At 42.9% G+C, this 13,235-nt stretch overlaps 2 protein-coding genes across 5 annotated transcripts in view; both read left to right on the top strand.

Moving 5' to 3' along the window:
• The window catches only part of LOC133365089 (protocadherin beta-16-like), a 93,903-nt gene that overhangs the window by 58,219 nt on the left and 22,449 nt on the right, over positions 1–13,235 (top strand). The window contains exon 1 of one of the 4 annotated variants that reach the window (XM_061586440.1): positions 4,869–7,433. The exons of the other annotated variants lie outside the window; for them this stretch is intronic. Within the exon in view, the coding sequence (XP_061442424.1) occupies positions 5,013–7,433 (2,421 nt within the window). The 5' untranslated portion in view covers positions 4,869–5,012. Of the gene's footprint in view, positions 1–4,868; positions 7,434–13,235 lie in introns of those variants that run through there. 4 annotated transcript variants of the gene reach the window in all.
• LOC133375573 (protocadherin beta-16-like) lies at positions 2,038–4,473 on the top strand. Its single transcript, XM_061607323.1, has one exon. It carries the CDS (start codon positions 2,038–2,040, stop codon positions 4,471–4,473), a length of 2,436 nt encoding a protein of 811 aa, XP_061463307.1.

Here is a 13,235-nt window from a genome sequence, read left to right as displayed (position 1 = left end):
GTGGATTCTGAATGAATGCCTAGTCTTTAGCTCTTGCACAGCAGGAGACATGCCTAAGCTTCTTTGCAAAGTTTTCACATTTCACATCAAATGAATCCACCACAGGAAAGATGGATTCTAATTGCTAGGGAAAAGGAAATGCAAACTATGGAGATTCCAAAGACTAGGAAATAAGTAAGAAACAGGAGGGAGGAGGAGCAGAAGTTTAGGGCCACAGGGATTCCAATTGATTGATTCCAAACAACTCACTTATCAATCACAGCTCTGACTTCACACATTGGCTAAAAACCCTGAAAGGTGGGAGCAGAAATTGCTTTGAAAGGTACCTGCATATTTGGCTTCATAACTTTCTAGGAGGGCTAAAGATTTTTCTAAACAATAAAGACTTAGAGTCTGGGTCCCCTACCTGGGGGCATGAATGAAGGCCTTTGTGGGTACCATGACATTCACAGATGCTAGGTTGGCAACCCTTGATCTACAGCATCTCTCCATTTCATCCCTTCCAATTTGAAGTTTTGAGTAAAGGCTTGATTGTCCGATCCATCGATGGCCCTTGGATAAACAAAACAAAACAAAGATTTGTTTTAATTTGATTTGCCAAATTTAAGTGCTAGATCACATTAGAGTGGTGACCACAAGGTTTGAATAATAAGAGTACACACTGTAGAATATTGTAAACTTTGCAAGGAAGGGTCATCTGGAGCATTTTTCCAGGGGAAGGGGGGCAAAGAGTCCTACTGAATGGGGGAGCAGGCAGTGGTGACTGGTGCCCCCATGAGGACTGGTGGGGGAGAAGGCAGGCAGTGCGACAGTAAGTAAATCCAGCATCAATCAGATGCAGAGCCAACTAATTCTAGTTTCATCCCCATCCTCCTCCCTACTTAATTCTACAAAGGCAACACTGAAATTAAGGAGGAGGAAGCATCCTAGGGGTGGGATCTGCTTGCGTATCCTGATTCGTTCAAGTTCTGGCTGATCAGCAGGCCATTATGCCCTGTGACTGCTCGTTTCCATCATTTTCTCAGTTTATCTGATCCGATTGGCCAGGTTGGAGGAACCACTGCTGCCGCCGCTCCACCCTTTCCTTCCACCTGGGCAGGGGGTTGCTCCTTCCCACCTGCTCCTCCTCCAATGCTGATCTGCTATTTTGCAGAAGGAAAGAGAGGTGTGGCAGCACTGGCAGCGGCTCCTCTGAGCTGGGTTAGATTGAGGTGGTGGAGGTGGAGGGGTGTTGTTGACATCCTTTTGCAGGGCAGGGAAGTTTGTCCGGCAGTGGCAGCAGCGGCAGCAAAAAAGCAGATGAAAAAATCTGGTGTTGGGGAAAATCCATTCTGGCTCAGGCAAGCATGCTTGCTCTGCATGCACAGGGAGCATGCAAATTATTCAAAATTCCTCTTCCAAAATAAGTGGAATTCTCCTCCATCCCTAGTACCACCTCCTGGTCTGGTTGTGAGTAGGAAGGCAAACAGGTGAGGGTTGGCCAAGGGCAGACAGAAGTTGGAGGGACACTGTCCCATTTGCCTTAACAGACAAGCCTCCACTGGGTGCAGGCTAATTTCTTACCAAAAAGAAAAGTAGTAGTTGTTGTTTTTGTATATTTTGCCTGATTGCTCAGCTTCTATAAAGGCTAGAAATATACTCTTTTTAAAAATAAAAGCTGGGAATCTGGAGATTATGGTTCATCCAGGGGAGGGAGGAAATTGCCCCCTTCCACCAGCCCAGACGCTCATGTTTGTAAGCTCTTATTACAGAACTTAATGGGAGTCCTATCACAGTTGAAGCACAAGGTGGTGGTATTGCACAACAAAGAACAGATAATCAGGGAGCAGAAATTCTATTAGTCAAAAGAATCCCCAAAGAAAGGCAACAGATCTTTATTGCAAGCAAATCTTCAGAAATTTCAGTGGGAAGAAGGAGGCCACAATGTCCATTTCAAAAACTAAATGCAGTTAAGAAGGCATATGTTTTGGAATACATGTGATAGAAAAGAGGACAATACCTTGTATTTTTTATCGGACTGTAAGTGAGGTGAGGAAAATGGAAATACATCTCAACATCAGGCAAGTTTTGTCTTTTCTTTTGTATCTCTGTGCATGTGTAGCTATGTGTGAGTCCTTTCGCTATTCAGTACCAGAAGAAAAGAAAAGTGGGTCTCTGGTGGCTAATGTGCTGAAAGATCTGAAAGTGGATGCAAAAGAGCTTTCTGCTCGGAGAGCCCAGCTGGTTTCTAAATCTTCCAAGCAGTATTTCCAGCTGGATCCTCATTCTGGGGATGTGATATTAAAGGATAAAATAGATCGAGAGGCTCTGTGTGGTCAGAATGACCCTTGTGTTATACTCTCTGAAATCGTGCTGGAAAATCCATTGCAGCTGCATAGAATCGAAGTTCAGATAGAGGATGTGAATGATAATTCCCCGAAATTCTCTAAAAGTCAATTCCTTCTTGAAATATCTGAGCACATTCCAACAAATACCCGATTCCCTTTGGAGAAAGCTCAGGATTCTGATAAAGGGGAAAATGCTGTTCAGAACTACACACTTAGTCCCAATGAACATTTTAAGCTGGATGTTCAAAGTCATAGTGATAGTAGCAAATATGTAGAATTGGTATTGGAGAAACCATTAGACCGTGAGGTGAATCCACAGATTTCCCTTATTCTATCCGCTGTTGATGGAGGGACCCCAAAGAGAACTGGCACAGCACAAATAATCATTGATGTTCTGGATGCCAATGACAATGTGCCACAGTTTGGCCAATCTGTGTACAAAGTGAAACTAATGGAAAACAGCCCATTGGATACACTGATTATTAAAGTTGAAGCCACTGACAGGGATTTTGGTTCCTATGCCCACATCACATACTCTTTCAGTGAAGTGCCAGAAAATGAACTCAGATCATTCAAGTTAAACAAATACACTGGGGAAATTATTCTTGCAGGAATAACTGATTATGAAGAAACCAGTGATTATGAGATGTACATCAAAGCCACAGATGGAGGGGGGCTTTCTGCTTACTGCAAAGTCATTGTAGAGGTTGAAGATGAGAATGACAATGCCCCAGAGGTGATCATCACATCCATCACCAGTCCCTTACCTGAGGACTCTCCCCCAGACACAGTGGTGGCCCTCTTCAGTGTCATAGACGGGGACTCTGGACACAACGGCAGAACTGCCTGCACTGCTGAGACAAACCTGCCCTTTGTGTTAAAACCCACTGAGAACAATTATTACCAGCTTGTGACGCAACAGCCTCTGGACAGAGAACAAGCCTCCGAGTATAATATCACCATCACAGCCACTGACCGGGGCTCTCCCAGGCTCACTTCAACAAGAATAGTTCATGTTCACATCTCAGATGTCAATGACAACCCTCCAGTTTTTGAAACAACATTCTATGAAATGCAATTAAGAGAAAACAATATTCCAGGTCTCCTGATTGGTTCGATCCATGCTGTTGATCTGGACACAGAGCAGAATGCCAAAGTGACATACTCTCTTTTGCCTGGAAAGGTCAGTGATGGCCCCACATCCTCTTACGTCTCCATCAACTCTGAGACGGGGAACCTGTATGCCATTCGGTCTCTGGATTATGAGGAAGTAAAAGATTTCCATGTGACTGTGAGAGCTCAGGATTCAGGTTCCCCTCCACTGAGCTCAGAGGTGATTGTCCGAGTTCATATCGTGGACAAAAATGACAATGCCCCCTTCATCCTCTACCCTCTTCAGAACAGCACTTCCCCATCAAATGACCTGGTTCCCAGGGGGGCCGAGGCAGGCTACCTGGTCACCAAGGTGGTGGCTGTGGACAGGGATTCCGGCCAGAACTCTTGGTTTTCCTATCAGCTGCTGAAGGCCACAGAACCGGATCTGTTCGCTGTGGGGGCCCAGAATGGAGAAGTGAAAACCATGAGGCCAGTTAGCAGTCGAGACGCCTTCAAGCAGAATCTTATCGTTGTAGTCAGAGATAATGGACATCCTCCCCAGTCCTCCTCGGTAACTCTGAGAATTCTCCTAGTGGACGGCTTCTCTGACCCTTACATGAAAAGTGTGGATCTCCCTAAGGATGAAGCAATAGAGGAGGGAGACCCCAGCCTGACTGTGTATTTGATCATATGCTTGGCTGCCATCTCAACTATTTTTCTCATTTCTGTAGTGATGTTTATTATAATGAAGATTCAGAAAAGCAAAAAGTTCATAGGAAACTATAACTCTGCACCTAATTGTGCTGTGGGATCTAATTCTCAAGAGAACTGTGTGGATTCTGGTACAGGATCACTATCCCGGGGTTACAACTATGAGGTGTGCTTAACTGGCAGGTCCCTAAACAGCGAGTTCAGGTTTCTCAGGCCCCTATTTCCTGTTTTCTCTCTGGAGCCTCCTGACACTCAGGTGAATCCAAGGAGTTCAAATGATTCTGAAGGAGTCCCCAGTCATGCAGGGGAATGCCAACATATGATCCAGGTGAGAGTATAATTTTAATCTCTTTCACATCTCTTGGTGTGCTTGTCTGTATCTGTAACAAAAAGGTCATAGCCATTAAGAATGAAAGCACTGAATTGCAGTCATCATTGCAAATGGGGATATGATATATTTTTCTCTTTGTTCTTATTTCATTTAATGTATATTGGAAAATAATAATTATATTATCTATATATTAACACCTGAAGATTCAACAAACTAAGATATAATTAAAAATAGGTTTCCTCTTAAGTGTATCTGCTGTTTACCTGGATAATGCAGAACTGTATGGATTTTATATTCATTTAACCACAAGGTGGCAGACTTGGCAAACTTTTTCCATGGCTGTTGCGTTTTTTGAAGTAGCATTTGCTGAAAACCTTGAATAGGCAATATAAAAAGGATAAGGAAGGTAGATGTTGGTGGGAAGATGTCAGGTTCTGGAGAATAAAACAATAAAAACTGCAGAACAAAGGTTATTTATCCAGCCATATAGATGATCAGAGGATGACAGAAGCTTTGGCCAGTACTTAAACAATCTGGAAGAAGAGACCATGAAGAATATCTTCAGAAACATGAAAGGTCTGTATCTTTTCCTTTTACTCTGTCTGTCAAGAACAGGGTGCATTTCAATTCACTATTCTGTTCCTGAAGAAAAGAAAAGTGGGTCTCTGGTGGCTAATGTGCTGGAGGACTTGAAGCTGGGAACAGGGGAGCTCTCTGTTCGCAGAGCCCAACTAGTGTCCAAAAGCACTAAGCAGTATTTCCGCCTTGATACCCACTCTGGGAATCTGTTGATAAATGATAAAATAGACCGAGCGGCTTTGTGTGGCCAGATTGCTCCTTGCTTACTACTGTCTGAAATTGTGCTCCAAAGCCCCTTAAAGATCTACAGTATTGAAATGCAGATTGAAGATGTGAATGATAATGCTCCCAAATTCTTTAAAAATAAATTTGATCTGGAAATTCCTGAGAACGTTCCTACAAATACACAGTTCCTCTTGGAATCTGCCCAAGATGAGGACCTAGGAGAAAACAGTATCCAAAGCTACACACTCACTCCCAATGAGCATTTCCGAATTGATGTGGAAAGCAACAAGGGCAGAAGTAAATATGTGCATCTTGTTCTGGAGAAACCATTGGACAGGGAGAAGAAACAATACTTTGGACTAACACTCACGGCTGTGGATGGAGGAGAACCACAGAAAATGGGCACAGCTCAAATAAACATCAGTGTCCTGGACAATAATGATAACTTTCCCCAGTTTACTCACTCTGAATATAAAGTAAGGTTAAAGGAAAACAGTCCTCACAACACTCTAGTCGCCAAAATGGTTGCCACAGATTTAGATTTTGGTTCAAATTCACAGATCACCTACTCATTCCACCAGATTCCTGAAAAAATATACAATTTGTTTCATTTAAATGATATCACTGGAGAAATCACTCTTTTTGGTCAGCTTGATTATGAAAGAGAAACCAGCTATGACATGAGTATCAGAGCAACAGATGGAGGGGGTCTTTCTGGGCACTGCAAGGTCCTGGTCGACGTTGAGGACATGAATGACAATGCCCCAGATGTGTCAATCATATCCATTACCAGTCCTTTACCAGAGGATTCTCCCTTAGAGACACTTGTTGCCCTCTTCACTGTCACAGACAGAGACACTGGGGACAATGGAAGAACTGTGTGCTCGGTGGACATAAATCTTCCCTTTGTGTTAAAACCTACGATAAATAACTATTACCAGCTTGTGATCCAAAGTTCCCTGGACAGAGAGAAAATCAGTGAATATAATATCACCATCACAGCCATTGACCGAGGCTATCCCAGGCTCACTTCAACACGAATTATTAATGTTCAGATCTCGGATGTCAATGACAATCCTCCAGTATTTGAAAAGTCTTCATTTGAAATGCCGATACAGGAAAATAATATCCCTGGATTGCTAATTGGCTCAGTCCATGCTGCTGATCTGGACACGGAGCGGAATGCCAAACTCACCTACTCACTTTTGCCTGGAAAGGTTGGTGATGGTCCTGTGGCCTCATACATCTCAGTCAACTCTGCAACTGGAAATTTGTATGCCCTCAGATCTCTGGATTATGAGCTGATCAAGGATTTCAAAGTGACAGTGAGGGCTACAGATGGCGGGTCTCCTCCTTTGACCTCAGAAGTTATCGTCCGATTTGTTGTCACAGATGAAAATGATAACGCTCCCTTCTTCCTCTACCCCCTTCAGAACAGTACATCGCCCTGCAGTGAGTTGGTCCCCAAGCCAGCAGAGGCCGGTTACCTGGTGACCAAGGTGGTGGCTGTGGATGGAGATTCTGGTCAGAACTCCTGGCTTTCCTATGAGTTGCTGAAGGCCACAGACCCTGGCCTATTCAGTATAGGAGCCCAGAATGGAGAAGTGAGAACCAGGAGGCCCCTGAATGAGCGAGACACAAGCAAGCAGAGACTCATGATAGTGGTGCGAGACAATGGGCTCCCTCCCCAGACCAGCACTGCAGTGCTCAATGTCCTTCCAGTGGATGGCTTTTCAGAACCTTATATGAAGGCTGTGGAGGTTAGTAACCAAGAACACGAAGAAGATGGAACCTTGACCTTGTCTTTGGTGATCTGCCTGGCTGCAGTCTCCTTTGTGTTCCTAGTTTGCATTGTTTTGTTTGCTGTTATCAAGATCTACAAGAAGGATCCCAGGGGAAGTTTTATCGCCGCACCTCCTCACTTCCCACCTGCCAGGCCTGATATCCCAGAAAACTGCACCGATTCTCAGAGTGGGTCACTTTCCAGGAGTTACCACTATGATGTTTGCTTAACTGGTGGGTCCTTAAGCAGTGAGTTCAGATTTCTCAGGCCCCTCATTCCTGTTTTTTCTGCCGGGGACCCAAACATCCCTGTGAACCACAGGATGCCTTCTTGTTCCCAAGATATTCCTGATGATTTGGAGAGCAGAAAATCAATGGAACAGGTGAGATAATTGCAATTAATTTTTAGCTTAAATTATTGATTTTCTTATAGTACAAGTTCTGCAATGCTGTGCTCAAATTACCTCAGAAGACTGGGCCTACCTTTTGGTAAAGTGCAGCAGCTACTATTTGGGACAAGTTGTTGGGATGGAGTGGGGGCTTGGTATCCATATCCACACAACCAGTGTGGATCAACCAGGGTTCTCTCCCAGGGATTATTCAGCTCACCCAGGTCTCAGCTGTTACACTGTACCTGATTCAGGATCCTGTCCTTCTGTGGAATGCCTTCGGGCATGCTCGTGCCAGAATCACTGGTCAGAGAGATCACAGTTCAAATCCCTATTGAGCCATTAACAAATGGGGTGGTCTGTGAAATCCATTATATTTTAGTCTCAGTCAATCAAAGCAGTGCCTGCCACCTTGTTGTAATAATTATAATTTATTATCTGCCCTTCATCCTGAGGTCCTAGTGCAGGTTACAGCAATATAAAATGCAACCTTAAAAACAATTTAAAACAACTTACAATCACAAAATGTCAAATTTTCCATATGCTTTATATGTGGTCCCCAGGATCAGTTTCTGGTATCTCCAATTAAAAGGTACCAGGCTGGGAAATACCTTTTCCTGCCTGAAAATGTAGAGAGCTACTTCCAATCAGACATTATGGAAGTAGCTAAACAAATGGTAGGATTTTGTATAAAGACCTTGTGGGAGGAAAAATGGAATAAAAATGGAACAAGCTGGAAAAGGGATGGTGAAAGATAAGAACCAATGCATGAGCATGGAAGTATAAATGTGCAGAAGCCGGTCAAAGCTTGAGTAATTTCCAGATTCCCTCTGCCAATGCCTCCAGATTCTGGAACATTTTTTAAACAGCCCAAATAGAGACAGTGGGATTGCTTGACTCTACCACAACCTGTAGCTCTCCTGCCTCCCAGCTCTCCCTTCAGTGCATGCCTTATAGTAGGCAAATATTTCATAGGAGGCTTTATCCTTTAGTGCCATTTCTCACACCTCCTCTCTGGCTGTCTCTAACTCCTCTTAGTCGTTATCTTCTTCTTCTCATTCATTGCCCACATCTCACTTTTCACTCACCAAAGATCCCTAATAGGGCAGACAGATATAGACTCTGCTGATGCTTTTGTTGTTAAAATCGAAAGTGCTTTTTCAAATGATTAAGCAGGGTAATGTGTGTGTGCGCGCTTTAAACCATATTTCTAATTCTAATCATGTTTTATGTTCACAGTCTAATATGGTGTACACAGATGTTTACAGAACAGGTGTAACAGAAAGTAACACAAAGGTGCACCATATCTAAAATGTTCAATGATCTGCATTACATAAGAAGACAGAGTTAAATCACAGAATCGTAGAGATGGAAGAAGCCTATAAGGCTATTGAGTCCAACCCCTTGTTCAATGCATGTATCCAAATCAAAGCATACCTGACAGGCAGCTGTCCAGCTGCCTTTTGAATGCCTCCAGTGTTGGAGAGCCCACAACCTCCCCAGATAATTGGTTCCATTGTTGTACTGCTCTAACAGTTAGGAAGCTCAGTCAGAATCTGGCTTCCTGCAGATTGAGCCCACCCTGTACTCTAGGATGATCAAGAAGAGATCCTGGCCCTTCTCTGTGTGGCAACCTTTCAAGTTCTTGAAGAGTGTTATCATAATCTCCCTTCAGTCTTCTCTTCTCCAGGCTAAACATGCCCAGTTCTTCCAGTCTCTTCTCAGAGGGCTTTGTTTCCAATCCCCTGATCATCCTTGTTGTGTTCCTCTGAACCTGTTCCAGTTTGTCTGCATCCTTCTTAAGATGCAGTGTCCAGAACTGAATGCAGTACTCAAAATGAGGCCTAACCAGTGCCAAATAGAGGGGAACTAATACTTCACACAATTTGGAAATTATATATTTGTTCTTCCTTGTCGTCTCCTTGGTTGGGTGGTTGGTAGTAAATTCCAGCCACCATGTTCTTTTTATTCTTTGCCCCATTAATTTTAATCCAGATACTCTTGGTGGAGCTACTAAGCTCATCCTCCTGTATTTCTGTTTAGGGATATGTATCTCACTATCATATAGTGAGATTCTGCCTCCCTTTCTATTCCTTCTGTTCTTTTTGAACAGGTTATATCCTTCAATTGCTGTATTCCAGTCATGGGAGTCGGGAGTCATCCCACCAAATTATACGTATCAAGTTGTATTTATTCTTCTGTATTAAGAGTTCAAGTTTGTCCTATTTGTTTTCTATACTCTGGGCATTAGTATACAGACATCAAAGACCATGCGATTTATGGTCTGGATTCTATCCTACATTTTTATGAAGACTGTGTTACTGGGCCATTCTCCCAGTTCCTCTTACTGTGCACAAGCCTTTGTTAGTCATTACCACCAAGTTTATGTCTTCCTCCCCCTCAGGATTCCGTTTAAAGCCCTCCTGATAAAGTTCTGCTAAAGCACTCCTGATAAAGTTCTCCATGCTGTGGCCAAACACATTCTTCCTCATCCTTGTGAAGTGTGACCCATCACTTGCCAGCAGTCCATCTTCCAGGAAGCAATGCCCATGGTCTCAGAATCCAAATCTCCAAATTTTTAACAGACAGAACGGGTTATTGACTGAATAGGCTTCATATTTAAAGAAGTGAAGATATTTGAAACACTGAAAATATTTGAATTCTAATATAGCACACGCAAGAATCATACATGAAAAAGATGCCATAAGATATTGATCGTTGCTCTTCTTCCGCATTTCCAGAACTTTGTCGAAGTATACAATCAATTAATTAATCTGTGTCACTCTTGGTCTCTGTTGATCTTGCTGACAGCATATTGCTGCCCTCAAACTCCAAACATCCACCTTGCTCTGTGCATGGCATATTACTTTGTAAGCAGCTGCAGGCCACAGTTTTGCCACCTATACATTCACATAGGTCCCCAAAAGCTTGGAAATTGTAACTTAACTTGCAAGCCGTGTAAAGGTGGTGCACTGTCTCACGTTTTGTGCTACTTACAACTTAGGCTCTGTGTACCAATAGTTAGCATTTGACTTTCAGTCCCAACACTCTTCTTCTGCAGGTTCAGGGCAACACTGAAGCTGACAACAACATGGGGGCAGTGGGCACTCAGGTGCTGCCGCTCTCCGCACCTCCTGCTGCTTTCCTCATATGCTTTTGTTTGGGTCCGGGAGAATGGAGATCAAGGTCAAGAGATGATGCAGGATGTGGAGAGGGAGACGAGACCAAGGCAGCCAGTAACTGGGCAACAGTCTCTAATACGGAGACAGGCAGTAATTGGGACAGCCAGGTGCTTGGGGACTTTTCTTGGGGAAGAGGTCTGCAGCCATAGGGATAGGGAGAGGTGTATATATTGGTAATAGAAACACAGGTGTTGGAAGGTGCATGTAATAGGGGACAAGGTTATATGATGTTAGATGTTTTATGCAGCTATAAAGTCTGCAAAGCAGGTCAAAGCAGGGAGACATTCTTTGGGAATGTAGTAGGTATTGCAGAGTTACTCATGGGCCCAAGGATAAGGAAAGGAGACACAAGGTTAATGGGGTAATTATTTTACAAGAACTGCAATGACATAAATTCTTGTTCTAAGTAGTTGCCCAGGGCAGGCATTTTTAACACCATTTGGCTAAGATGAGGGAGACAAAGCCCCCAAGCCAGGCAGCCCTATAGCCAGCCTTCCTTTTTAGCTGGTGCATCAACATTTCTGGGTGACTCATGGGGGGGAGCTGATTCCCCCTCCTCAGTGGAAAGGATGTGAGGGCCAGGCCAGGGGAAAGGAACAGCAGTGACCTTCCCCCTCACTCCTCCTCCATCTAGAGCAGCCTTTCCCAACCAGTGTGCCTCCAGATGTTTTTGGACCACAATTCCCATCTTTCCTGACCATTGGCAATGCTGGCTGAGGCTGATGGGAGTTGTGGTCCAACAACATCTGGAGGCACACTAGTTGGGAAAGGCTGAGCTAGAGAGTGTGTTAATCTGTTGAATTGTCTCATCATTTTTAAAAGATCACCAGGAATACCAGACCCAAAAGCTTGACTTTGCCTATACCTACAGTCCTTTTTCATCTGTGATCTGTCCCTGTGTCCTGATTCTTCGTGAACTGAACTACTTGGTCATGACAGTGAGTTCCTGAGCTTGGCTTTGATGTTGGATTAGGTATCTCAGTTTTAGATTCAACCTGAAAAACAAACTTATTCATGCTACAAGTTTAGAGAAGGGCAGAAAGAAAATAAATACTTTAGGGAGTGTCTGTTAACTCTTTCTTGAGGGTCCCTCGTTCTAGTCTTCTTCCTGACCTTTAGATTTTCCTTCCTATTGGACAATCAAGGGAAAACATTTTAACTCATTGCTGTATAAAGGATTAGAGAGCCAGTGTGGTGTAGTGGTTAAGGTGTTGGACTACAACCTGGGAGACCAGGGTTCGAATCCCCACACAGCCATGAAGCCCACTGGGTGACCTTGAGCCAGTCACTGCCTCTCAGCCTCAGAGGAAGGCAATGGTAAACCACCTCTGAATACCGCTTACCACAAAAACCCTATTTGTTGGGTCACCATAAGTTGGAATGAACTTGAAGGCAATCCATTTCCATTTCCATATAAATGATTAACTAAGTAATTGGAAACTAATTGTGGAAAGCAATTGGATTTTTTTTGTACTGGTTGCTGGGTTGATTTTTCTGCCCAGAAACACTGAAAATACCTCATGCTGAGTTGTACACATTGGGAAAATCAGAAATTAGGCCTGAGTTACAGCCTCCAGCTTACAGGAGTGTACACAGCAGTTTCTCTAGGGCTGTTTCCATCCTTTGCTATCAAGTTCTCAAGAAAAGGAAGAAAAAAATAACCACTATGATGATTAATATACTTAGTGCTTTAAAAGAGTAAAGGGATATAGCACTTTTGGAAAAAAGTAACAAAGTTAAGGATAGCATGGGATATGAGAAAGACAAATTCTTTGTGATATGGTTCAACTTTATTAGTTATGTAAATGAACAGACAGGTAGCCTGACTTTGCTAGCGGCATTCACTTAAACATGGAACAGTTAATTGGAAGGTTAGTAGGAAAGAGAAAATGAAGTTCCCTAAACGGATCCTAGGAAAAGAAAAAGATAACATGAACAAGAGATTAAAGAATGAAAAAAGGCCCAATTAGTGCCGTGTTATCAAAACATAATAATGATTTTGTTTGTAGTTTTAATTAATTATATTTTTATGATTTTGTACAGTGAAAGAAAACCAATATTTTTTAAAGAAGAGTAAAGGGTAGCCATATTTTCAGATAAATTTAAGTTAGCACTTTATTTCACCCTTTAGCAATAAGTACCTAGTCCTGCTCTACTCATTATAACTGCAGAATAAACAAACCTTTATTTCTTTCTGCAGGCATACAAACATGCTTCTTTATTGCTGTCTGGGTAGATACTAGAAAACACAACTGAAACTGAAGCTGAAAAGCTGAGTAAAACAATGTCCAATGGGTGGAGTCTAATTCTAGCACATAATACAAAGTTCTATATTTGACCCTTCAAGGGCTGGGCTTTTTTCAGAATCATGTATAGGGTGATTGTGACAATGAAAAAGCCACCCTCAGTCAGACCCTCAAAGACTTGAGTGTGCAGAGTCACTGGGGCTCTTCCAAATGAGACGTTTGTTCTCTTATTCACTGCCTTGTTGCCTTATTCACTGATTCACTGAAGTTTTCAGAGGGTCCTATTCTTAAAATGTTCCTGTTCTTAAAACAAGGTATCATTCTTTAAATGGAGGTTGTCATTGTCCGTCATGGCAAAAACTGAAAAG

Source organism: Rhineura floridana, chromosome 1 (assembly GCF_030035675.1).
Source record: "Rhineura floridana isolate rRhiFlo1 chromosome 1, rRhiFlo1.hap2, whole genome shotgun sequence".
Taxonomy (NCBI): Eukaryota; Metazoa; Chordata; class Lepidosauria; order Squamata; family Rhineuridae; genus Rhineura; species Rhineura floridana.
Note: the sequence above shows the minus strand (reverse complement) of the source record. Positions and strands in the feature narration are given on the sequence as shown.